The 26,195-nt window shown below is 53.4% G+C and overlaps 1 protein-coding gene across 2 annotated transcripts; it reads right to left on the reverse strand.

The window, feature by feature from the left end:
- Positions 1 to 250: 250 nt before the first annotated feature.
- Positions 251 to 24,903, reverse strand: TRIT1 (tRNA isopentenyltransferase 1). Of its 2 annotated transcripts, none has more exons than XM_075121389.1 (11): positions 24,553 to 24,903; positions 12,957 to 13,099; positions 11,498 to 11,594; positions 10,644 to 10,792; positions 8,797 to 8,939; positions 7,663 to 7,774; positions 7,093 to 7,205; positions 6,342 to 6,419; positions 4,021 to 4,130; positions 3,426 to 3,543; positions 251 to 865 (listed from the first exon to the last, which is right to left on the reverse strand). In XM_075121389.1, the coding sequence occupies exons 1-11, from the start codon at positions 24,886 to 24,888 to the stop codon at positions 738 to 740; spliced, it is 1,527 nt and encodes a 508-aa protein (XP_074977490.1). In that variant the 5' UTR covers positions 24,889 to 24,903; the 3' UTR covers positions 251 to 737. The 2 variants fall into 2 exon arrangements, with proteins under 2 accessions (XP_074977490.1, XP_048681783.2); XM_048825826.2 differs by having other exon boundaries at positions 10,644 to 10,840.
- Between the last annotated feature and the right edge of the window lie 1,292 nt (positions 24,904 to 26,195).

Here is a 26,195-nt window from a genome sequence, read left to right on the forward strand (position 1 = left end):
GATCTTAGTTCTAGCCCATTGTCAAGATCATTTCAAAGGTGCTCTCTAACAGGTGCTGGTGCTTTCACTGCCAGCAGTATGCAGAGAGATAAGACTACCTTCTGCCCACCGCATACAAAGGCCAGGTGGAGACTGAGGCTCTGGAGAAAAGGGCTGGACCTGGAGTAACATGCAGGCCCACGGGCAGTCCAGGGAAGCCTGGAACAGATCGGAGCTACCAAACCAGAGGGCTAATCATTTTCACCAGAAAGAGGGGGGCCAACGTTTCTACTTTATTTAGATGTTTAAAAAAAAAAAATCGCCTTCATAAACAATTAATAAAGATAGCAAGAATTCCCTAGCGTGTGGCTCTATGCTTTTGGCCCAGGCTGGAATGGACACAGTATTTCTGTCCCTGAGAACACCTCGCTCAAATGCCAGCAAACTAGATCAAATCCCAAGGCTGGGATGCTGCATCACTGCCTAGAATTAAAAACACAACTCAGCTTGGTTGCTCCTGATGAGCTTGCTTGGAGGTTCAGCCGTTTTCAGGCTGGGCTGGAGAAGTTTGGGGATCCTCACCCCATTCGTGCTGTGTGAAGAGGATACGCTCTTGCCTGCAGCAGGATGCTGAAAGCAAGACACCCAGCTTATCCCCAGATCCTTCCTGCGCTCTGCTCCGTTCAGTCTTGATTCCACTGGGGGCAGAACAACTGCTGACCCTGCTCCCCAGCTGGCTGGCAGATGCAGAACTGAGCCTACGTTCTGTCCTGTCCCAAGTTCTGGGTCCCGTCACTATCTCCTTGAGTCCCTGTGACATTAACTTGGCTTTCCACAGCACTAAGCTTCCGTCTTTCCTTCAGGTGGGACTTCGACTTTGTGTGAGCTGAGGGCAAAGACAAACAGAGCATGCGACTCAGGGGGATCTTGGGGAAGCAAATACCCAACTCATCCAATCCTGTGATGTGCTGAGCACCCTCAACTCCCATTCACTGCTATGGGGGGGATGAGGATGTTCATTACCTCAGAGGATCCAGCAGCCCCTGTTCCAGTCACTCATAGAAGTATTCCTTTCAGGCCAAACCAATTCATACTCATTCTTAGCACTAGAGGGAAAGGCCTTGGTCTGTTTAAAATCCTGCCACCTACTCGAATAATCCAGATGGATAAACATTATATCATATTATACACACGCACACTGCCCTGTAAAGAGAGATGCAAAACCATTTTTGTGCCTAAAGACTCACAAATGGGTGACCTCTACATTGCTGACGAGTCTAGCCCTCAGTGAGGAACAGCTGCTGTGAGCCTCATATCACAAACCGGTTTTCGTATCTCTTTACGTCGTGAAGTTGGACAATTGTCTGCAGCACCACGAAGCGGTGCCAAAAATGTGTCTTTACATACAGTATGCCATAGCTGGGTGTTTTGTGGGTCTATAGACTGGATGAAGTTAACACCTACGGAGTTGTGCAAAAGCACAGGTAGGCCCTGATCCTGCAAACACTCACGCTTGTGCTTTCCTTTAAGCACACAAGCAGTCCCGTTGCTTAGGCCTGGCCTACGCGCAAAGTTTTACTGGCATTACTAGGTCCGTACGAGGTATGATTAATTTACAACACAGTTACAAAGCAGCAGTGTACATGCAGTTATATCGGTGTGAGGTGATTCACCGAACCAGAATAGCAACGGCCGTATAAGCACTTTTACCCCGGTATAACAGCCTCCACACTAGGGGGTTTTCGCAGCCCTAGCCATGCCGGCATAGTTACGACAGCAATACTTCAGTGTAGACAAGGCCTTCGCTAAGCATGTGCCTATGTGTTTGCAGGATGGGGGCCCTAGGACGTTTTCCAGACTTTTTTTTCCTCTGGCCTCCTTTGAAAGAAAATTACATGCACATTTGGTACTTTATCGCAGTGTTATTGGGACACCATCAGGTTGCAATGAAATCACATTTCTTTGAAATTTTGTTACAAGTGATACCAAAGTTTAACTGAAACAGTACACATCTCTCCTGTCATTTGTGAGAGTCTTTCGTTTTAAACAACATGAAAGTGCAATTGTAAAAAAAAAAAAAAACACAAAAACTGAGAGGACCATCAGGGCCAGGAGCAGTTTCTGAAACTATTTCTAACTCATCTTTAGAAACTGACTAGATTTCAAGTTGACTCTGGGCCCCCGGTGTTTTCATTTCCTGCCTCATGTGTTTAAATTTGTAGCTTTAAGGTTGCATTTAATGGCAACATTTCAGTTCAGTTCTACATGCGCCCTCCCTCCCCCTAACACTGCTCTTGCACCATTTATGGGTTCATGCCAAGTATGGCTGGATATAGGGGATGCAGCATTGATCTAGGATAAATAAATATTAACAACTGGGAACTTGGGCGACACCCCCAGGAAAGGAATCTATTGCCCCGTAACTGTACCTTACAAAAGGACCACTCTTGGTCATAATGCTTCCTGTGCCCTAGCAGCATGGAGTGAGCTCTCAAATCTTTCAGACTCTCTCTCCTTGGTGTGTATGCATGTCTTTTAAAATGTTTTCAAACTAGTACAATACACAGATCTACTAAAAAACAGATAACTACATTTATGATCTAAGCATATTAAAGAGAATTACTAATGCAAAACACCAACTTCCCTACCTACATTATAAACCGCTCCCTGGATCAATAAAATTAAATGAATCTTTAAAACCTACTTCTCGCTATTAATACTGCATTTGCTTTCAGCATTTCAATCAGTTTGCACAATGAAGATAGACGTGTCAGTTTCATGTTTGTTGCTAATCAGTTTCTAGCCAATCTCACTTTGAGGTTCTGAGCTTCCCAGAAATGTTACTTTGTTTTAAAATATTTTGATTCCAATGGGATTAAAATTCAATTTTCAAACTCATGGAAATGTTCCTGTCAACATTAGATCTGGGAAAAGCTTTAGTTTTACAAAACCTAAATGTTGGCGCAAACCCAACTTTTTAAAAACTTTCCAGGATATATTATTGTTTGTTTTAAAGAAAAAAAATAGATTGTAAGAGAAACAAGATTCTCGGTGCAGGTTTGCTAACCCTCCTGAATTGCTAACAAGAACCAGCAGCTCAGAACGAACACGGAAATTCAGAAGTGATGCGCTAAGAAGAGTGTTTTGACGGAGAGGGCTCCCACCACCCAGTGCCAGAAGAGAACGTGAGTTTTCCTGTTTCCCTCCCCCCAGCCCAGTGGTAAGAGCTGACAGATGGCTGCTGTGGCATGGCTTACACCCCTCCAGGCTTGCAAGCGGCTGCTTTTATCAGAGGGCTGTAAACAGTCCTAGGAAGCCTGAGATCATGTAATGAAGGTCATATGACCAAGAGCAGGTATCTATGGACTCATTTTGTTCCCTTGACACAAACTGCAATTCCACATTGAAGTTATCCCATATATATTTCCCCGCCCTCTGGATCCTACCTGCCCATTCTCTGTCCCCAATGATGACTCTGTTGCAGAGCTCACACATGTGATGACTCCGTTTGTCCTCATTTATCTCACTCTCCATCTTTACAGGGTCTGCCGATGGCTGCTGCCCCTGAGGTTAAAAAGGTGTCAGGTCAGTTTCTATTCAGCGAGGTTTCTCTCGTCACTGCCACTGTCATGGGATTTGTAGGCTTTCCTACTGACCTTTGAGGGTCAGAGCTACGGAGTCAGTCTCCTCCCAGTATGAGACAAGGGGCATGCTGTGTGTTTGGGGGTTCCTCAGTAACAGCGGGACACAATCGGAAATCTGGAGTTAGAGACATAGCAATAACCCTTGGCCAGCCTGAGAGGGGCAAGCCTGGAGGCTAGAGGAGTAGGGAGAGAGGGAGCTCTAGTTTAGAAGCATGGAGACCGCAATCTCCCTGGGTGGAGCTCTGGGGAGAACTCTAGCGACAGTGGCAGCTTGTGGAAGGGACAGGCTGCAGTTCTGGCAAAAGTCCCCACCCAGGGCAGGACAGAGAGATCAGACACACACCAAAATAAGTGGCTCCTAAGCAGCTGCTCACACAGGCCCATGGATGAAGCTCACCTGGATGACGCTCTCCACAATCTGAAGGGCAGGTTTCAATACATTCTCATCCCACCGTGAGAGATCAGACACCTCCAAACCATACACTGGGGGCACATTGGGTCCAGGGCCTGGGGAGAAACACAGAGCAGAAGCAATTAGCTGCCAGCAGTATCCTAGCCAGTCACGTTACTCCTGAGCGGTGTGGCTGCAGGACCCTAACATCCCTGGGAGACGTCCCACATTATCCTCACCAGCTTGTCCTTCCGAGACAGATATTCCGAGACCGAGTGGTCCTGAGACAGGATCACCGGAGCCCTTGGTTTGCTAGGAACTGCACATCCTCAATCCCAGCGTCCAGCAGGGCAGTTTGCAATCCAGGGGCAGGAAAGAAACCCAACATCTAGAGCTTGGCAAGAGCCAAGCAAATTGTGCTCCCAACATAACTAGAACCCACTTCCCACCTGCCCGGTCCACTGGAAAAGTCCAGGCTCACTCAGCCAGCGGAAGAGTCAGACGGAGACCCAGATGGTTTCAGCACACAGCAATTACGTGAGGTGCAGCTGTTCTTCTAGGGAGACTCGAGCCTGGTGCTTGGATTGGGTATTTGCTTTTGAGGGTCTCAGCCTGGTTGCTTTATTTACAGCTGTCACGGCTAATGAGGCTGCAAGAGGTGGACGCGCACGTAGCAATGGGTGTGCTTCATCTGAACACCTGCATTTGGTGTGGGACTATTTTAAAACCAACCCATCTGCCTCCTTAAGCCAACGTGAGGGCGTCTGGCGCTTCCAGAGGCCCAGCCGGCACTCAGAGCGCAGAGATGTCTGCAAGCCAGACAGCGCACACTCCCCAGCGATGTCGCTCACCTGCCAGCCGGCAGAGCGAGCGCCTAATCACTCAGACAAAGTCATCAAAGGCTGCGGCATCCGGCAGGTGCTGCCTTTTATTGCTCCAGCCACAAAGAAGGCTCTTAAGAGGCCGATCGAAGGCACACCTGTCCCATCTGCTGCTCGGCAGAAAGGTGAGACGTGGATGCTGCGCACCTGGCCCCGGGAAAGCCCTGCACCCAGTTCAAAGCCAGTCTTTTGGCCTGGTTGGGTTTCTTTTTCTTTTTCTTGCCCCTACCAGCCACCTTTCAACAAATGCTCGGCTCCCAGCTGCTGATCCTGGCCCTGCTCCAGGGCGAGGGAAGTCCCATTGGCTTCTTGCCATCGTGGTGTCCACGGCAGGCCTGTAACAACCAATCGGCTGCAGCTCCTAATCTGGAGGGCAGCTGTCCGTTGGGCTTTTCGCTCCAGCCCGGCGCGCGTGTGGGCTCATGGGGAGAGGTAAACACGATGGGCAGATCCCCTGTAGCCCCTTTCAGGAAAGAGCTGGCCTGTAGGCAGCCAGGGATCTGACTGCCAGCAACAGCTAGTGCAGGAGGAGGGGACGTGTGGAGGGACAGGTGGCGCGTGGGGCTTTGTTCTGCTGGGATTTTAGCCAGCAAGGAGGGAGCTTTTCCTGGGAGGGGTGGAGACTTCCCTGTCACAGCTGGACAATTAGGGAGCAAGCACACCGAAGAGGGCCTGGGAAGGGAGCTCAGGAACGTCCACTTCAGGTGGGAGGGGGAATGAGCACAGACAAGGCCGGGGCAGCAAGGTCTTGGGCAGGCCTGGTCCTGATGGGCCGGGAGCGAAGCAGGAACAGCACGTCCCGATGTGCCCAGCCCTCTCGGCAGCCTGAAGACAGGACACACCCAAAGGTTATTCACTGAAGAGGCTGCTGGACAGATCCCGGTAATTTGGGGGGCGGGCAGCCTCACACTCAGGCGGAGAATGTCCACGTGACTCAGCAGAGGGAATTCACACGGGAACGGTTCCCTCGGTGGCCCTTGGAGAGCCGTGTTACGTAACTGTCCTTGGATATGGCCTGCGCCCGGAGACGTTGCTATTTATCCAGCTGCCCCATCGTGTACGGCCCCCTCCCTCCAGAGGGCTGCCTTGGCTGTAGAGCCACAATGGCAGAGGAGAGCTCTTCACAGGGAGAGCGGACTGCAGAGAGCAGGGTCAGAGCGTGCCCTGTACGCAACTCATCCCCCCTTGGGAGAACTCGGAGCCCCCCACGGGCTGGACAGCACCTGACAAACCAGAGTTCGCCTGGCCACCAATGGCAGCCAGGCTCCCTTCTCCAGCCAGGAGGGCAGAGGACACTGCTCCGAGGGATGGAGGAGAAAGGGGAGGGCTGGGACACTCCCCAGAGCAGATCCGGGAGTGGGGCGTGAATGGGGCGGAGGGATGAGAGGGGAGGGGATGCTCCCAGGGCAGCTGGGGGTGGGGCGAAGAAGGGGTATAAACACTTACGTCTCAAGAAGCGGTTTCGGACCCACTTGTTCTGCTTCCGGGCGTATCTCTTTGTCACTAGTTTCAGGGCCTGGATCCCTTTCAAATTAAGGTAACAAAGCACCTGTGAATTAGACTCCATGGATGTTAAAGAAGCCAGTGGGAACTAAGTGGGGCAGGGTGTGGGAAGGTGCGAACCCCAAGGGAGGAGGGGGGATGGCCGGACTAACGGGAGGGTGACCACTAGGCTGAAGATCAGGGAGGTCTCTCAGCAGGGGGAGGACTCTCCAAAGGGAAGTGATGGAAACACCATCATGGGGGACAGTTAAAACTCAAGTGGGCCAAGCCCTGAGGAACAGACTCTAGGGACGATCCTACAGAGGGTTCCAAGGGGATGGACTGGAGGCCTCAACAGATCTTCTCCATCTTTGGATCCAACCAAGGGACAAGTGAGCAAATCCCTGGCTCACCAAGCAAGGGCAAAGGAGTCTCCATCTCCCTCAATCTCTAAGCATGGGAGACACTCTGCAGCCCAGCTCCAAGGAGCCCTTCCCCAGGGAGACAGCCTGGTTCAGCTGGCCAAGGGGCACCAGACCCTGCTCAAGACTCTGCCAAGTGACACCAGCACCTCCCGAGTTGCAAGGCTTGTCAGGCATGGGTGGCTGGGACCTCCTGGGCCATTGCACAGTGCTGCTAGGGGTAGACACGAGACTCCCCTTCATGGGCTACCAGGTGTGAGCAAGTGACAGCCTCCTGGGCATGCCATTCCCACCTTTCTCCAGCAGCAAGGCGCTTGTCTCCTGAGGGCAGTTCCCCTCCGTGATAAGGTACTCGTGGAACTCCTTGAAGCCAATAGATTGGAAAATGCCGTGCTGATAATCCTGGCTAGAGAAGAAGGTCAGACAGCAGGTCAACACCTGTCGGTTGCAGCAAGGAGCTGCCCCCCTCTGTGCTGTGTCCCCACAACATCAGCTCCCATGTGTTTAGAACAGCAAAGCCATCGCCAGCCACATGGGAGCGACCCCAGCAATGGCCTGGATCAGTGGGGTGGGGTGGGGTGGGGGATGTCCAGGTGCCCACACGAGGAGCTTGGCATCAGAGGTTACACCTGGGAGGTACCATCACACCAGTCCAATCCTGGATGTCACAGGCCACTAAACACCCTCTAACTACCCCCACACCAAGCCTTTCAGCCACAATCGGCCCAAGGACTCAGCTCTCAGGGGGACTCACGTATTACAGGCCACAGGCAGTGAACAGGAGGATTGAGGTGCTCCAACGCCCAAGGCCCCTGCAACAACAGGGGATTGATTGAGTGCGAAGCAGCCAGCCGAACACTCACCAGTTCTCAGCCACCTTCTCCTGGTTGTAACGCCGGTGGAAGTCCCGCAGCTCCTCCAGGAGCCCCGCTGCTACCATGTCATCCACCCGCTTGTCCAGCCGCTCATCTAGAGCTGGCAGAGATCATAACAGCGATTCAAACACCCCGAGCCGCATTCGCAGGATGGAGAGCCCTGGCACCGAGAGCGCACGGCTTCCCAGCCACATACACCCACGGTAGCAGGCTGCATCCCGGACCTCCCGAGGACCATGCGAATGGCTCCATCGCCAGGCACCCTAAATCCTTGCGGGGGAGGAGGGGTAGTGCAAGCCCTACACTCCACCCCAGACATCTCCATACTCACAAACCTGCTGCCCCCTCACTGTGTGACTCCCACCTCGATTGCCCCCTCCCTGCTGGAGCAGGGAGCACCATTCACAAAGCTCCTGAAGAGGGTCTGACAACCAAGGACCTGAGCACTGAACTCGCGCTCTGATCCCTGGAGGGCAGCACTGGGCCATTCCACGCTTGCCAAGGGCTAGGCCAATGGACAGGAGCTGGGGACAGGATTCCTGGGTTCTATTCCCAATGTCGCCACAATCCCACTGTATGATCCTAGACAAGCCACTTCACTTCTCCCTGCCTCAGTTTCCCCATCTGTAAAATTGGAATAATTCTACTGACGGGAGGTTACAAGAATTACAGGGTAGTAATGGGCAGATCCTGCTCTCATTAAAGCTAAAGGCAAAACTCCGATCATTTTTGACGGATCCGGCCTCCTGTTGGGTGATGCACTAAGAACTCTTAGGAGTCCTGCACCGTCAGAATCCCATTCTGCTGGGCCCATGGGCATGACCCAGGGCACAAGGGGGTGAACCCCAAGGAAAGAGGATTGCTTTGGAGGGTACGAGTGGGACTTGCCAGGGCTAAAGGGAGGGCACCATGACGATCGGGGCGGGGGGGCTCACATTAACACCACACTGAACACGCTGCTCAGCTGGGGTCTCTCCTTGCTGAGGACCCCTCCCAGGCTCAGACCAGGCACCGCTCAATGAGGAGACTGCATTTGGGACGAGAGAGGCCCTGCCTGCGTTTCGCCCCAGGACGGCTCTGCCCATTCAGCCAGACGGCCCCTGGTCAGAACCCTCTCTTTACCTGCCTGGTCTGCATAAAGCCACAGGATACAGGAGTATGGGTACTTCAGGGGCCCCCCCAACGGGCCCCCGCCTTCCTCCTCTCGCTGCCGATGCAGGAACTCGCTATGGGGGATCCCAGTTTCTTCAAATACTTGCAGGCTCCTGTACAACAGATGGACAGAGACAGCTCAGAAGCCGGGTTCGGAGCAGATTTCCATCTGCCCAGTGCCCTCGCGGATACAGCCAGAGGGAACCATGAACGCACAGGAAAACCCAACCCTCCCACCTGGGGAAAAAGTATCTGCCCCTTTCAGGAGCATGATGTACTGAGTATGCCCAGAGCCGACTACCAGCTCCTGGGGGAAGAGGCCATGGGGTGGGTGTAAGACATGGAGCACCTAGCTGGCTGACCATAAGAACCACCCCCCACTAATGACGCTGAGACAGCCCCTACGGGGCTAGGGGAGAGGTGCTGGCATGCGTCCTGCCTCTTCCCGTCTAGAGTCCCTGCAGGGAAGGGGTTGGTACCACGGATCAGAAAGGTCACAGAGCAACAGAAGCAGCCGGCAGAACAATGACTGCGTCTCTCCCGTGCGAACGGGGTGGGCGTTGCCCCGCTTCACCTGCGGGCAGGGCTGGGTTGGGAGAGTCTGTTCGAGGCGACAAGTCCAATCTCGCCGCGCCCCGTTCCCACAGCTCCGCGGTATGTTACTCAGCCAGCACGGCAGCTTTCTTTTTAAATCGCTCCAGAGAAGCTGCTGCTGCTCTCCCGGCCTGCGTGGGCTCCCCAGGTTGAGCCGGCAGCGCGCTGTGGGCCCATGGGCAGCGTTTTACCGGTTGCCAAAGGCCACCCTATTCAGGGCCGCCGGAGGCGTGAATGACGATCACCAGGCTGGGTCCTGGCCACCCTCGCTGATGCCTCTGATTGCAGCAGGGATGCTCCTGCTAACAGGCCCTAGGTTTGCAAGTCAGGGCTGGGCCTTCACTGCAGAGGGCCTGGGCTTCGGCTCCCATATTGGTCCCTTCAGAGCCCGAGCTGGGTGATGTCCAAGGCACAGTGCTAGGTCTCTCCAGCCACTCGGGGGTGGGGAACGGGAGCCTGCTCGCTCTGGCTTTGGGCAGCAAGTCGCTTCTATTGCCTGTTTCCAGATGTCTCCCTGCCGACTGAGCAGCGTGTTTCATAAGCCCCCAAATAAACGCAAACCACCCCGAGGAATTGCACCCACTAGCTGGATGCCCTGGTGTCACAGGGAGCAGCTGGGAAAGCACGTGAGTCACTTTCACTCCCGCTCCCTGTCAGATCACTTCCACACAGCCCAGAGCAGAGATCAGGGCCTCTCAAAGAATGGCTCTGCCCCGTCTCTCTGGATATTGGTATTCGACCCTCACAAACCACCCAGCCTTTTGCTGATCTGACAGACTCCAAGAACCAGAGACTGCTCTTCATCCAATGGCAGAGAGATGAAAACACCCTCCTCCAGCACCCCACAATCTCTCTGCATCAGCTGGAACCAAGAGGTCAGATCTAATTCCTCCTCCCAGTCTGCAATGTCACTCCATGCAAGCCCTGCCCCTCACACTCCTCTCCCTTCTCTATCCAGCCTCCACATGTGACCTGGTGCTGGTCTAGTGAGTGGCAATGGAAACCGACGAGAGGCCAGCGAAGTTTGTTCATCGGGTGGCAGACAAGAGGCGACTGTGTCCACTTCCCCGCGAGGGGCCCAGCCATGGCAGATCTGCAGAGAGGCACAAACCTCAGCTGGACTCTAACTGCAATGGCAAGAGAGGCCGCAAACGGCACAAGGCAACCGTCTACAGCGGCCGCAGCGCCCCCGAGGTCAGCGCTCTCCAGCTAGACAAGCTCACCTGGCCACTTTGCGCTTATCATGGGGATGCAGCTTGGCAGCCATCTCCGGGTCCACGTGGCTCAGCCGGCAATGGAGCTCACGGCCATCCAGCTGCTCCAGTTCCACCTTCCGGTCGGCTGCTCGCCCAGGGGAAGGGCTGGTCTTCTCCTGTGGGGCACAGATCAGCCCGCCCAAGTCAAACCTCTGCGAATGTTCCTGCAGGACAAAGCAAGACCCCGCTCAAACCTGCTGCATCTGGGACCCTCCGCTCCCTGAGGATGGTGGAATGGATCAGAAAGGAGCCTAAATCAAAACCAGGCAGCCCAAATCTCCCCGAACTCTGGGGCAGTGCAGAGCCAGACCCGAACGTCATGTCTCAGGCCCAACTTCAAGCAGAGCTGCTGCCTACGAGCGTACCAAAGGACTCACAAGTCTACCACCTCGCACGGGGCACCGGCTCCCCGCCATTGGCTAGGGATTGCCGCAAGAGCCTTCTGCAATAGAAAGAACAGGAGGACTTGTGGCACCTTAGAGACCAACAAATCTATTTGAGCATAAGCTTTCCTGAGCTACAGCTCACTTCATCGGATAGAGTAACGCCCACAGCACCGGTAATCTGCCTCCAGGCACCTGCTTGGTGCTGACTCAGCTAACAAGCCGCTAATGCAAGGAAAGCATGGCGAGTGCCTTAGGCTGCTCCCGAGGGAGGGCATTACCTGGATGCACTTGGTATGTTGCTCTGCAGGAAGGGGGTTACACAGGCCTAGTGTAGCATCCAAGGGAGGAAGGCGAATTTGCTTCCAATCACAGCAAGCCCAGCCGTGAGGAGGGGACCTGCCTCGCCCAGGAATTGCTGCCCCCAAGAGCTCCTACCTTGGTATCGACAAGGACCTTCCAGAGCAGGGACTCGATGTAATAGTTGGTGCCTCCCACAACGATTGGGATCTTCTCTCGAGCAAATATTTCTTCAATGTGCACGGTTAAGGAGCGCGAGGCGAGACACAGAGGGGCCTAGAAAGCTCTGCAAAATCTCAGCATTCGATGGAGGGAAAGGGAGCTTCTCACAGGCCATCTACACCATGGAAACAACCGTGTCTTGCTGCTACCCACACGTCTCCTGAAATCCAGTCTGGTCTCGTAGCGTAGACAGGACTGAAGCAGGCTGAGCCGGAGCCCTGCTCCTACTGGGTCATAGCAGGTCTCAGGGACACCAATACATTCGTTCGAGCCTCTCTGCAGTACAAACTAAACTTATTCTTTAATCTGACAATGGACAACAGCGCTCTGACTGCGTCTCTTGATGTACCTGGGTATAAAGCAGACCAGCACCTACTCTCACTCCTGGGCTCCCGGCATGATTTCACTGATCTATTTCAAACCTGACCATCTTGGGTTTGGGATTATATCACGGGTGGGCAAACTTTTTGGCCTGAGGGCCACGTCGGGGAATAGAAATTGTATGGCGGGCCACGAATGCTCACAAAATTGGGGTTGGAGCGCAGGAGCGGGTGAGGGCTCTGGGGTGGGACCGAGGGGTTCGGAGGGCTGGAGGGGGATGAGGGGTGCGGGAAGGGGTGCAGGTTCTGGCTGGGAGTGCGGGCTCTGGGGTGGGGGTGGGGATGAAGATGAGAGGTTTGGGATACAGGAGGGTGCTCCGTGCTGGGATCGAGGGGTTTGGAGAGGGGGATCGGGGCAGGGGCATGGGGAGAGGCTCAGGGGTGCAGGTTCCGAGCAGCGCTTACCTCAAGCAACTCCTGGAAGCAGCGGCATGTCCCTTCTCCAGCTCCTACACATGGAGCGGCCCCAGACCGGGAGCTTGCGGGACGGCTGAAAACGGCTCGCGGGCCGTCGTTTGCCCACCCCTGGATTAGATCATCATCCCCCTCTCCACTTCTCCCCACTAGCCACGTCCGCCCCAGGCACTAATGCTGCAGGTGGCATGCAGCGAGGTAGAGGGCTCTACCCGACAGCTGCCCGGGGAACCCCAAATTCGAGTGGCTTTGATCACGCCAGCAGCACTGCCTTCATCAAAGGTTGGTTTCCGAGCTGCTCCTCTTGCTGGCTACGGAGCCTGGCCTGACACACGACGCTCAGACGTCCACACATGGACAAAGAGGGGTTTGGACAAGCTAATGCTTCTCCTACAGCATTAGCTCAACTTCCCACCGCCTTTAACATTCTCTCACCAGCTTCAGTTTTTAAGGAAGTCACTCCTGGAAGACAGCGAATGGCTGATCCAGGCAATGGCCCGGGCCCAGGGAAGGGGCCAGGGAGAGAACGGAAGAGCCCGGTGTGTATTTGTCTGGCCAGTCGGACTGCTCTGTGAAAGGATATCAGGGCCGCTGCTTTGTTCCGGAAGTCCACCACAGTGTAGTTAGAGACCAAGGGATCCACAAAGCTGATCATGTGGTGTCTGCACAAAGCCTGTTCCTGGGGAGAGATCTTGTTTGTGATGATGTCCAGCCCCTTGTACACCTGGGACACAGAGAGCAGGAGATAAGAGTCCAAATCCCCGCTCGTTAATCACAGAGCTGTCCCCACCCCCGCCACATAGGAGAAGGGAGGAATTTGCTCTCCCTCCTCAGCCCCATGACCACAGACCACTTCAGCTAATCCTTCATACTCTGGAGACATCCCCTTCTTCCCTCTGACCCAGGCAGAGACAGGACACAGGCCATGCGAAGGAAGGCCAGCTTCAGCCCTGGCGTAAGCGGACTCGCCAATCAGGGCAGCATCTGCTTGTGCTGGGGCCAAATACAGCCCCACGTGCGTTGCTGACACAAGCGTGTTCCAATGACCCAGTGATTGGAGAACCAGGGCAGAGCCACTGATCAGGGTAACCTCGCCGAGTCCAGCTCCAAACTGCAGCCCTCAGACAACAGCCTGTTTTCATGAACCCCACCGGGCACTTCTGCTGGTAAACGTTCACGTGCAGCTCTGTCCAAATGCAGGGTCCCTAACAGAGCACAAAGTCTTGTTTGGGGAGGAGATCCTTCTGCAAACACCATGGAGCCCCGTGACAGTCGGAGCTCTCACACCCAGTAAAAGCTGAGCTTATCACCCCTTTCCCCTGCTCGGTGACACGTCCCTCCAGGTACCCGAAGGAAAAAAGTTATACATCAGCTCAGGTCAACAACCCCCAAAGAGAGGAAACAGCCACTCCCTGGAGTTGAATTAGTTCTGCCACAGGATTACAGGCCTTTATAATAGAATCAAAATCTCCAGATTTACAGGTAAACTGATATTTACCAAATCTCAGCACCCAGACAATGGGAATTCTGGGCTTCAAAGGGTCCTGAGTGCAAGCCCCAAGAACCAGTGAGAGGACAACAAGGGAGGGGAGAGCAGTAAGGGAACGGCACATAGGAAATGCCCAGAGAGCTGGAGGCTGAGATTTTGCTTACACTAGGATCCCCAATCGCATTTGAACACAATTGTAAATTGTAAAGTAGACCAGTGACCACACGGCCATCCTTAGTCTAGGCTACAATCATGTTAACAGGAAACCCCACTTTTCATCAGCAGATTTCAAAATATTTTACAGCAGACGGTCAGTATCCTCCCCACTTCACAGCTGGGGAAACTGAGGCACAATGCACTGGCGTGACTTGCCCACAGTCAGCCAGCAGGTCAGTGGCAGAGCTGGGAATAGAACTCAGGTCTTCTCTGGCCCAGTGTAGTGCCCGATCAGTTATCTCCCCAATTCTAAAAAGATACACAGTTCCCTTTGGAGGGGAGCCAGGGTCTAAAGCACAGGACTGGGAGCCAGGAACTCACGACTCTGACCCTGTGCGTGGCCTTGGACAAGTCCCCTTCACCTCAGTATCCCCATCAGTGAAATCAGGGACAATACTCCCCTACCTCCTAGTACCTAATGAGTGAGGCATAATGGGTGTTTGGAATATGCAGTGCCTATGCCCCGCAGGGCTAAGCTAGCAAGGGTGGGTAGCCCCTGGGGAAGAGAAAATCCTGCCTGTGTACAGGAAGGGCAAAGCACCCGCACCAGATTGTTATTCTGGGAAGATCAAAGACACACTGGGTTCCTCACCTTCAGCTGGGGCCCTTCGGTTTTCAATGTTTGCTGAAAATTCAAGGGGCCTTTGGCAGAAATAAACGTTTGACCAGAAAGTCCAACTCGGGGAGCTTTGGGTGTTTGCATATGACCCATTCCTGTCAGCTTTGTAATGTTTCCTATCATGGGACTGGGGGTCAGGACTCCTGGGTCCCATTCCTAGCCGTGCCACTGACTTGCTGGGTGACCTTTGGGCAAGTTACTTTGCATCTTCATGCCTATTTCCCTGTAAAACGCAGACAGTGCCTCCCAACTTTTGTAAAGCACACCAATCTTTTCAGGTGGAAGGCACTGCAAAGGGTGGACAAATTATTATATTCTGTCTAATACAAAAGGAACATGAGATTATCCAGAGCCAGCTGCTCTGACTGCTGCGTTCTCTTTGGAGTGATCCCATATCAGAGTTTATCTCCCCGGTCTGAAAGGGCTGCAGGCCTACAGTGGAAATCTGATCAAAAAAGCTGGCAAGGTAGAGAAAAAGACAGAAGACAATCAGGAGTAAGAAATTCTCCATTGTGGCTGCAGCTGCTCTTTTCCACCCTGCGTAAGCGTCAGCCCTCCCCCACCCCAGCTCAGAGTCCCAGCTGACAACACTTCACATGGCAGAAACATACACTGAGGTAGCAATTCAGCTCCCTGGATGCTTCAGAGACCAAATCCACCAATGCCCTGGATTATCAGCGCAGAGAAGAGCATCCCAGTCATGTCAAGCCCACGTGCTGATCGGGTGATACCACACTGATCTCTGCGGATGTGTCTTTAACACACACACACTTGCGTGCTACACACACACGCACCTCTGCACATACCGTCTGCAGCTGCTCCTGCAGCTGAGTGGACGTACAGACTTACCTGTATCCTTTCCTGCAGTGATGTAATACAGTGCACGGTGCACCCTGGAAGATCTGTGTTTTGGGTAGTTACCAAAAGAAAATGCACAATCACGGATCAAACCCAATGCACCACACCCCTTCAGGAACAGCAAAAACCGTGCTACCACAGTCATCAAACTCACTGTGCAGATGGCACTATTGGATCTGATTATTTTCTAAGCCCCTGATAAGAACATCCCTCAGCTAGGCAGTCTAGTATCGCTGGGCTATTCAATCCCCCCTCTTCTCCTACTCCTTCCTTGCGGAACCAGGAAACAGACTTCAGGGCACTTTTCATGTGAAGATCTCAAAGCACCTCACGTCATTACATCCCCTGTGAGCTAGAGGAGTACTCCCTAGTGAAATGGAGGAACTCAGGAGGGACCTGCCCATCACACAGCAAGAGAGCAGCAAGGGAGATAGTCTGGCTCCCGGGCTGGTGACTAGCCGCTGGATCGTATTCCTTGATTTAGGAACAGAGTTTTTTTAAAAACAGGCCAACCCTTCTGCAGGGCTCTTTGTAAATCGCCACGCTCTGCATCCAGGCAGCACAAACATCAAGGTCATACCCAGGATCCACCATCTGGGGTGTGTAAATACCCAGTTATGGCCAAAACTAAGGAACTACCCAGTGTAAATATCAGAGCCTTACTTACGATTTCAAGCTCTGGATCTAAGGAATTAGGAGGGTCCCCTGAGGAGAGCTCTTTCAGAAGAGCGTGTTGTTACATCGGTGGGTGTGTCCCTTGCATGCTTCACGGGCACTGTGCAAATACAAGTCTCTTCGGTGATGTATGCCCACGGACCTGGCACTGGCCTGGCACGGCACAAAGAGCCTTGGATGCTGTTGGCAGCCCGTGCTGAGAAGCAGCTGGGCCACTGCTCTAAAGAGCCTGCAAACAAACCCCGATCAGAGTCGGGTTCTATAGCCCAGCGCTCCCCCAGGACGCCCAGCGCTGTGGGCGCGGGCGAAGACACTGCTCATAAAGCAGCCTCTCTGTTCGGAAATCAGATTTCAACGCTTTAAGGGGGACTGTGCCTTCTTTGTGTGAGACACCCACTGAGGCCCTGCTTTGTAACCACGGGGTTCAGCCCCTGGGAGGATGCACTGAGCACGGCGCAGGCTGGAGTTTTCTGCACATGCCAGGCCTCAGGTTAGAGCCTGCGCTGGAATAAGGCCCTGTCAGCCTGGCTTGGTGAGGCGAGAGCAGCCTGTAACACTGGAGAGCCAGACTCACAGAGCCAGATTCATTCCCACTTTACTTCTGCTAGCTGCCAACCGTTCAGCCCCCCCGCCCGCCAGTCTCCTGCAAGTGATGCTCAATGGATCGCGTTGGTGACTTGCTAGGGAGAGGCGGAGGGCCATGGAGAAGAACAATGTGAGGTTACTGGAGCAAAACATCTCCCTCCCCGGCTTGCAGCAAGCCAACCTGCACACCTTCAGCCTGGGGCCTCCCTCTAGTTTGTAGATGTGCTGCTTTCCTGCAGAGTGGGCCCCGGAGCAACTCCCAGAGCACACAACAGGGAGAAAGGAAGGAAGGCCCGCCCCGTCCCCCAACCACGCCAGCTCAGGGAAGGGCTGCCCAGAGACTCAGGCCACGTCTACCCTGGAAACCTTGGCGGTATAGCAATGGCAGGTAGGGAGGTGACTTTTTGCAACACGTCTGTAGGGCAAAAGCCCTAGCGTGGTTACAGTTCGACCAGCACAAGAGTCCTTTTGCTGGTATCGCTCATTCAAGCGATAAGTGACACGGGGATAAGCTGGGTCTCCATGCGGAGAGTTTGCCGGCTGAGTTATACAGGTATAACCGCCCCAGCAAACCTTGCATTGTGCAGCCCTGGCCTCAGCCGGTGGGAGCACAGACAAGCAGCTGTGGCAGGACCTGCGGACTCTGGCGAGGTAAGCTGTGCCCGGTCGCTTTTTCCGCTCCTTTTGACTCTGGCCATTCTCTCCCTGAGCTGATTGGCCGTTTGCTCCAACACCCTCCACAGCTTCTTTGGCTCAAGCTCATTCCATCTGTCCTCCCCGCACCCCTTCTTTTCCTTTCCCCTATTCTCCTTAGCGCCCCCGCCCCCGTAGTCTCTAATTAGCTAATTCTCCTCCCAGGACAACCACACCCAAACAATTCAAAACAAAACCACCAAACCATGGCACTAACTTGACAGGTACCATCTGTCACCCTTGCTCCTGTGTTACAGCCCTTCTCCCTTAACCCTGTGTTGGTCCGTTTAGATCACTAGCTCTTCAGGGCAGCAATCATCTGTTTGTGCAGCACCAGGCACAGTGAGGGGCCTGATCTCAGCTGGGCTTCTGAGGTGGTCTCCTAATAATAATCCCCTGGAATGACATGGGATGCTCAGGAGATGGAGGGCAGGGAGGAAGAAGGAATTTATGTTGGCCCCTACAAGACAGTCAGCACATTGGGAAGGACCATTGCCAATATCTACTGAATTCTTTGGGCCTCATTCCTCCACTGGACCCCATGACGGGGAGAGGGGGGATTGTGGTCCTTCTAGTGTCATATCACATCTCAGGGAAGCTGCAGAGAGAAACAAGATTCATTTGCTTGTTTAATTTGTCCCTCGGGGGCCATGCTTTGAAAGCACCAGGCCCCTCCCCAGCCACCCACTGGCACCCCCTTAACAGCATCAAGAAGGTAGCGGCTGCCTGCAGGCAGTCTCTGTAGGGGAGGAAGGGGCAGGAGGGTGACAAAGCTGTGCCCGAGGAAAGGGATGGAAATACAGCCAGCTCTGAGCACAAACACAAACAGGGCTCTGAGCAGACAGAAGGAGATACCCAGGAGCCAGCTCCCTGCCGGCAAACCCCATGGCTGGCTGCAGCCTATTGATTACCTTCCATTATCTAATACAGTCAGACCCAGAGGAGGTAATTGCTTGGTGCAATTCAGGCCTGCTGTGGCTTGATACAAAGCCGGTGGAAGTCAATGGGAAGACGCCCTGCCCAGGCAAGGCCCATCAGCCTTTCAGCTCCCCTGGTTCACACCTGTTTCCCCGAAATCATAGCGATACACACAAATCTCTTGCTAATGGCAGGACTTGACTAGCTGCAGGGAGGCGGCTGGAGCCCCAGCGCCCTACATGGGCAGAGCTGGGATTTTCAGGCCATGCTCAATCCTTCAAGGTTCTCCTGAGAATAAACACGGAGGGAGAGGCTCCCTAGATATCTGGAAACAAGAGGAGGAGGAATGTAGTGTCAGTGTGTGGGCTGGGAGCGGAACAAAGGGAGCCTTTTACACACACAGAGAAAAGAGAAAAGAAAGATTCCACCAGCTGGCTGGCTTCAGGGCCTCGCAGCTGAGATATCCTCGCACTGTAGACTCCTGTCTATTTTCTGCAAGGTTTCAGATAAGACTTTGTTACTGTCTAAGGCCCCAAAACAGATTAGCAGCAGCCTGGAGCACCAGTCCTCTGCGTGCAACACCAGGAAGAACAATACTGCTAGAGCACTCAGCTGGGGGCCACGTAAATACCTAGATAGATTCATCCCTAGATCTTAAAGAGGTGGGAGAGTAACGAGGTGGGGAAACTGAGGCAAAGAGAGCTGATGTGAAAGTCATCATGCCAATCACTATTAAAAACACACAGTAAATGACAATCCCTGTCCCAAAGGGCTTCCAGTCTAGAAGATAAGACCTCACAATGGGCACATCAGGGTGGGGGTGATGGGGTAACACAATAACAGGATGTGTGCCATTTCTAGCCTATCAGGAGTGGTGGGCACAACTCAACAGCGGCCTAGCCTCTATGAGGTTGTTGGCATTATGAAAGGAAGGATGGTCCAGTGGTTTGCACTATCGTCTGGAATTCATAAGATCTGGGTTCAAGTCCCTGCTCCACCCCAGATTTCATAGGTGACCATGGGCAAGTCACTTAGGCCCAGATCCTCAAAGGTATTTAGGGGTGTAACTTCCACTGATTTCAGTGGAAGCTGGGCCCCAGCCTCCTTCTTCCCCATCTGTACAATGGGGAAAAGAGCACTTCCCTACTTCAGCAGGGTGTGTGAGGATAAAGTTACAGATTGGGAGGTGCTTGCTCAGACCCCATGGTAACAGGGCCATCTGAGTACCTAAGATAGATACAATTCTGAAGAGGGGCATGAAGTTTTTGGCTGGGAATTTTCCCCACATGCGGTATGGGGAGAAAGGATACTCAGCAGCCTGATGTGAAAGGCCCACTTGTTTCTTCAGCTGTCTCCCATTAGCTGGCACTGCAAACAGGGTTACAACAAAGCACTCCCTTCGCAAAGCACCTGGTAGGTGTCTGTTTTCTCCGGGGCAGCCGTAGAGAGCTGCCGTTACTCTTAAAGAAGGTTCATTAGGATTATAAAACCAAGGGAAATGACAAGACAGAATGAAAAAAGTAAAAGCCCCTTTAGATGATCCTGACATCCTGAGCCACGCAAAGAGGGGGCTGTGAATCCATAACTCAGCTACCAGGATCCACAGGCACCAAGAACACTTGTGAAATACAAGGGTCCCTGTGAGCCAGGCCTTGGCCACACTATCACCAGAGCAGGTGGTCTCGGGGCACTGCTTTGACTCAAACAGCTGCCTAAACACTGGCAGCATTCGTTAGATGTTTGCTGGGTGCCTTCCGTGACTGGATAGACGCGTTAATGTGTGGCTGTCAATTAGGAACGAGGGACGGGGACAGAGAAACCCAAACTCAGCCCTAAGCAGCAACTCACCAGGATCCTTCAGCCTGAATGCTACAGCCAGCTCTGGGACACCCAGCGGGGAGGCACGTGCCACAGGAACAATACCAGAAAGAAGGGAGACGCATCCTTCCAACTGCTAATGCCTACGAGAGCCACCATGCTGTGTGGGACACAAGGTCCAATCAACACTATGCCTTCAGGCTGCCCAGTACCTCCGAGACGCACCCTTTGCCCCGGTGTCTGGCAGCCTCAAGGGGCCACGCGGAGAGCAGGCCGCATTACAGGATAAAAGCAGCAGAGCTGCTCCGCTCTCCCTCCGTAGTCCCGCTAGGATGAGGTTCAAAGGAAAGCAGGCCGACAGCGAGCGCCTGGATTCCACTGGCTGCCTGGCGTCAGAATTTTCCGAGTAGACCCATTCCCACAGGGACAACGGAGATAACCAGGGCACAAACTATAGTTCAGGTCCCAGAACATCTAGAAGCCTCAAACTGTGGCAGCCAGTCCCAGCCAATTCTGCAGAGAAACAGAGAAGTCAAGACAGAGCCAGGATCTCTTGTTTTCCCATTGACTTCCATGAGCAGAAACATCTCGCCTTGGCCATAAAAAACCTGCCGTATTCCTAAAACAGGGGTGCCAATGGTTTCCCCCTCCCACAACACTCAGTTTTCCTCCTGTGACCCCCATGACTCAGACTCATTTCTGCTACGCCGGCCAAAACAAGTCCCAGGACCCAATAGCTCGTTCAAGTTCACTGTGCCCTAAATCGGCATTCACATCCAGCGCACATTCATTTGATCATTGCACGTTACCCTTGCAAAGCTTTCCTCATGGCTAGCTGGGCTAGAATCATTCCAGTGAGAGCTCCGGGCTTGTTTAGACTGGAAACATTTGTACCGTATACACTACGTCTACACATACCCGAGCGAGCACCCAGCAAGCTAGCCTGAGCACAAATCGCAGTGTAGCCAAGACTGCAGAAGTCACGGCAGAGCTACCTGGACCAGCCAGGCTACCGCAGCTATGCTGCTATTTATACTCCTACTAGCCCAATGAGAACTAGCGCAAGTAGGTGTGTGCGGGCAGAGGAATCAAACCCCTGGCTCATGGTGGAAACGTAGCCTTTGGGACACTCGTAGAAACCCCTAATGAAGACACTATGCTAGAGATTTATCCCCAATAACTTAACTTGCACTAACCTAGACAGGGCCTTAGATTCCAGAGAAAATAGGTTACCTCCTCCCTCTACGATCTACCATGGAGTCAGAACCCCAAATGTTATAACAACCGTTCTAAAGGACTAGCAGACCATTCACCAGGAATATGCTTGGCCTCCTAAAAACTGTTCTAAGTCACCTTGTGACTCCAGCAGATATTTCCACACCCATGTGGCTTTCTAACATAGCTAGGTCAAGCGCTTGAATTGATGGTAGCTCAAAGACACCATGACAATGCTGCACAAAGCTTCACAAGTGTTACATTCATTTGGTCATGCCAACTTAGTTCAGGCCTAAGACTCCCCAGCCCCACCTCCCTGCGTTTTAAAAACTCCCATATGAGCAAAAGCGTTTTCATTATTTGTTTTAAATTCAGTAGAAAGAGTTTCTAGACTATCCCCCCTTCCGTGTTCAGAACCCAAACAGCAGCCATGAGCTAATACACAAGAACCAGAAAGTAAAAACAACAAGTCCAGTTTCAACATCTAAACTGAGTGAGGTGCAAAAAGACAACAAACAATAGCAAAGATGGGAGGGAAACACATTCACAGTTTTAAAAAATTATTTCAGGATTAAAAGGTAAAAACCAACACCTTAAATTTGGCACCAAATTAAAATACTGTAAAAAAGAAGCTTATCAGAATATTGCCACAATTTAATACAAAACGATGAAAAAATGTAAAGTAATTTAAAGCAGTGTTTTAAATCCAAACATCACAACACTACGAACCTCAGTGAAAGAGACTCTAAACAAAAGCAAAACTTACTTCATTGATTTTCCTTGTACAAGCTAACAGAAATCCAAAAAGTAAATAAAACACAGTGACAGGTACAATGGAAGCATTAACATCTTTCATTTGTAATAAACTAAGATGTTATAAGTAAGATAGCTAAAGAAATGAATTTGCTTACATGGGATTTTTAAGATGACATTGTCCCTTTCATGATCTCTGGTGTCATTAGCGACTAATAAGGAATTGTTTTTAATATTATTTATCTTTAGGCTAAAAAGGACTCGTCTTTTGTTGGTAAATGTCAGTAAACACTGATTTTACCACACACACACACACGAAAAAGTATTTCCAATGATAACAGAAATTTTCAGATAGGCAAAAGAAGAAAAATGCTGCTTGAACACTTGTCAGACTTTGATTTAAGGATATTTACTTTGTAGAATTTGACATGTGATGTTGGCAATGTGTGTTTTAACAGTTATAAACTTTAACTTTTTGAATCTCAACATCTACTGATATTAAATAATTATTGTCTGACCCTCCCTCAAAAAATGTATGTGAAAATTTAAATTGATAAAAATTGAAAATAAAATTACTTAAAACCTATAATTTTCCGCAATATGAAAATGTAAATAGATGAAAATAGAAAAATTGCTTAAAATAAGCATATTATCTGTCAAAATTATAAAAATATAACATTTGAATTCTGCCAAGCCTATTTATCCAGCCAGTCCCTTTAATAAGCAGTGATAGAAGCCCACCAACTGAGCTTCCAAATTAGATCATTATCTTCATTTGGACCCTCCTCCTACAATGACCTCTCCAGTGACAGACCCCACCCCCCCACAGAGTAACAGGGCTCCATGCAAATGCAGGAGACCACCTACACAGAGCTCAGTGCAGGAACAGGGCCTTGAGCTACTATCCTGTTTTATTTAACATTGTAAGACCCTGACCTTGCACTGGGATTCACTTAAGGAGGTCTCACGTGCTCTGCAGAGCCTTATTCACTTCGATGAGACACAACAAACGCCCAAGAGTCCATGCTAGCGGATCCTGATTGGAAGCAGTGCTTATAAGAGCAAGCATGACAGGTTTCAGAGTAACAGCCGTGTTAGTCTGTATTCACAAAAAGAAAAGGAGTACTTGTGGCACCTTAGAGACTAACCAATTTATTTGAGCATAAGCTTTCGTGAGCTACAGCTCATGTGAGGTTCAACTTCCATTCTGCATTCCCTGAGCTCATTACTTCTCATACTGATTCCTTTTGGGTTTCAACTGTCCAGGCCCAATCTCATTCCAAAGGTGAAATTATTTTTGGCGGGGCGGGAATTGAACAAAATCATTCCCACCATTTTTGAGTATGCATGCGTTAAAAAACAAAGAAACAGCTCGCACTCCCCCTCCCCCCCAGGATCTTGATGAGAAATCTTAGTCACTCAAAAAACTGCAGAGGGTAGAAAAGTCAAACTTGGCTTGTTTTTAGAGATCGCACCAAGATCCGGTGAACAGAGAACAAAGACGTCCCAAACAGTTTTAAAGTTATGTGTTGATTCCTATCCTAAGAGTTTCCAGGCCCTGTTTTGGGCTAGGCCAGGGGTCATTCTCAAGAGCACATCTGGGCAGCCACTGGAGGCTGAGGCTTTCCCAGCTTGTAAACATGAACCCAGAGCCTCTATTCAGCGGGCAAGTTCATTTTTTTAAAAAGACACTTGCCGTATATTTCACAGACAGGGAAATTTCATTTGATTGAACAGAAAGCTCTCCAGGTTGTTTCACCTAGCACATCTTAAGTAAGCAAGTGTCGGCTCTTAGAAAAAAAACTGCAATTACACGGTCCAGTCAGCCTGGTGGGGTTATTTCCCTCTGGTGTGTGTGTAACTGGGGGGGGGGGGGGGTGTTGCACCCACCTCGGTGAGTTAGGGGAAGCCACACCAGGGTCTCCCGGCTGCAAACCAGAGTGAAGCGTGGCATGTACGGTACTTAACAAACAATAAGGGGCCCCAGCGGCGGGGAGAGCTGCGGAGCGAGAGCAACCCCCCCCCCCACCTGGAGTGGGTCTTTGGGGGGCCTGCCCGAGTTCACCCCACAAAGCCGAGAACCAGAACCAGGGTAGGGGCGGGGGCAGTAGCTGGGGGTCTCCTGGCTCCCCCTCTGCGATGCAGCGTCGGTTAGCTCGCTTCTCCCCCCCCCCACCACCCCCTCCCCCATCCCCTCACGGGGCCCCGGCTCTCCCGGCCCCTCGTCCTGCGGGAGGCCCCGGCTCCGCAGGCCTTGATCGCTCCCCTTCTCCCCGCCCCCGCGCCGGCCAGGCCCCGATCCCTTCCGAGCCCCCCTCCCGGCCTCCCCCCGCGCTACCTGCATGGAGTCGGCGCCCACGATCTCGCCGCCCAGCCGCAGGCCCAGCTGCAGCGCCAGGTCGGACTTGCCGGTGCCCGTGGCTCCCAGGATCACCACCAGCGGCAGCGCCCGGCGGCCGGGCCCGGAGAGGGAGCGCGCGGCGGCGGCGGCCGCGGCCATGGCGGGCTGTGGGGGGGCGGGAGAAGGGGAGGGCCCGAGGGGGAGGGGGCAGGGCTGAGCCCCTGGGCCTCGCGGGTGGGGCTCTCCCAGCCAAGCCAGGCCCTCTCCCCACCGGGCCCCCCCTCGCGGCCCGCTCCCCGGCTGAGCCCCACACAGGAATATCCCCCCCCCCATAATTAATAGGGGGCCCCTTGGGCGGCTGGGGACCTTAAGCCGGGGCGGAGGGGGAGCGCAGTGGCGTGAGCGGGGCCTGCTAGACCCGGGCTCGCGCGTTCGATCCTTGAGGGGGCCGTTTAGGGATCGGGGGCAAAAATGAGGGATTGGTCCTGCTTCGGACAGGGGACTGGACTAGATGAGCTCCCGCGGGCCCTTCCCACCCTGATAGTCTAGGACTCAATGGCGTCCTCCGCTCTGCGGGGCAGGGCCCTGCTTCTAGGGGCTTGTGCAGAGCCCCGCGCGAGGGGGGCCCAGCGTGGGCCCGACCGCACCCCGGGTAACCATCCCCCAGACACGTCCCATCCCCAGAGACCAGCGCCCGACCGCACCCCGGGTAACCATCCCCCGGACACGTCCCATCCCCAGAGACCAGCGCCCAACCGCACCCCGGGTAACCATCCCCCGGACACGTCCCATCCCCAGAGACCAGCGCCCGACCGCACCCCGGGTAACCATCCCCCGGACACGTCCCATCCCCAGAGACCAGCGCCCGACCGCACCCCGGGTAACCATCCCCCGGACATGTCCCATCCCTAGAGACCAGCGCCCGACCGCACCACGGGTAACCATCCCCCGGACACGTCCCATCCCCAGAGACCAGCGCCCGACCGTACCCCGGGTAACCATCCCCCAGACATGTCCCATCCCCAGAGACCAGCGCCCGACCGCACCCCGGGTAACCATCCCCCGGACACGTCCCATCCCTAGACCCAGCGTCCGACCGCACCCCGGGTAACCATCCCCCAGACATGTCCCATCCCCAGAGACCAGCGCCCGACCGCACCCCGGGTAACCATCCCCCGGACACGTCCCATCCCCAGAGACCAGCGCCCGACCGTACCCCGGGTAACCATCCCCCAGACATGTCCCATCCCCAGAGACCAGCGCCCGACCGCACCCCGGGTAACCATCCCCCGGACACGTCCCATCCCCAGAGACCAGCGCCCGACCGCACCCCGGGTAACCATCCCCCGGACACGTCCCATCCCCAGAGACCAGCGCCCGACCGCACCCCGGGTAACCATCCCCCGGACACGTCCCATCCCCAGAGACCAGCGCCCGACCGCACCCCGGGTAACCATCCCCCGGACACGTCCCATCCCCAGAGACCAGCGCCCGACCGCACCCCGGGTAACCATCCCCCGGACACGTCCCATCCCTAGACCCAGCGTCCGACCGCACCCCGGGTAACCATCCCCCGGACACGTCCCATCCCCAGAGACCAGCGCCCGACCGCACCCCGGGTAACCATCCCCCAGACACGT

The sequence above is a fragment of the Caretta caretta genome, chromosome 19 (genome assembly GCF_965140235.1).
Source record: "Caretta caretta isolate rCarCar2 chromosome 19, rCarCar1.hap1, whole genome shotgun sequence".
Taxonomy (NCBI): Eukaryota; Metazoa; Chordata; order Testudines; family Cheloniidae; genus Caretta; species Caretta caretta.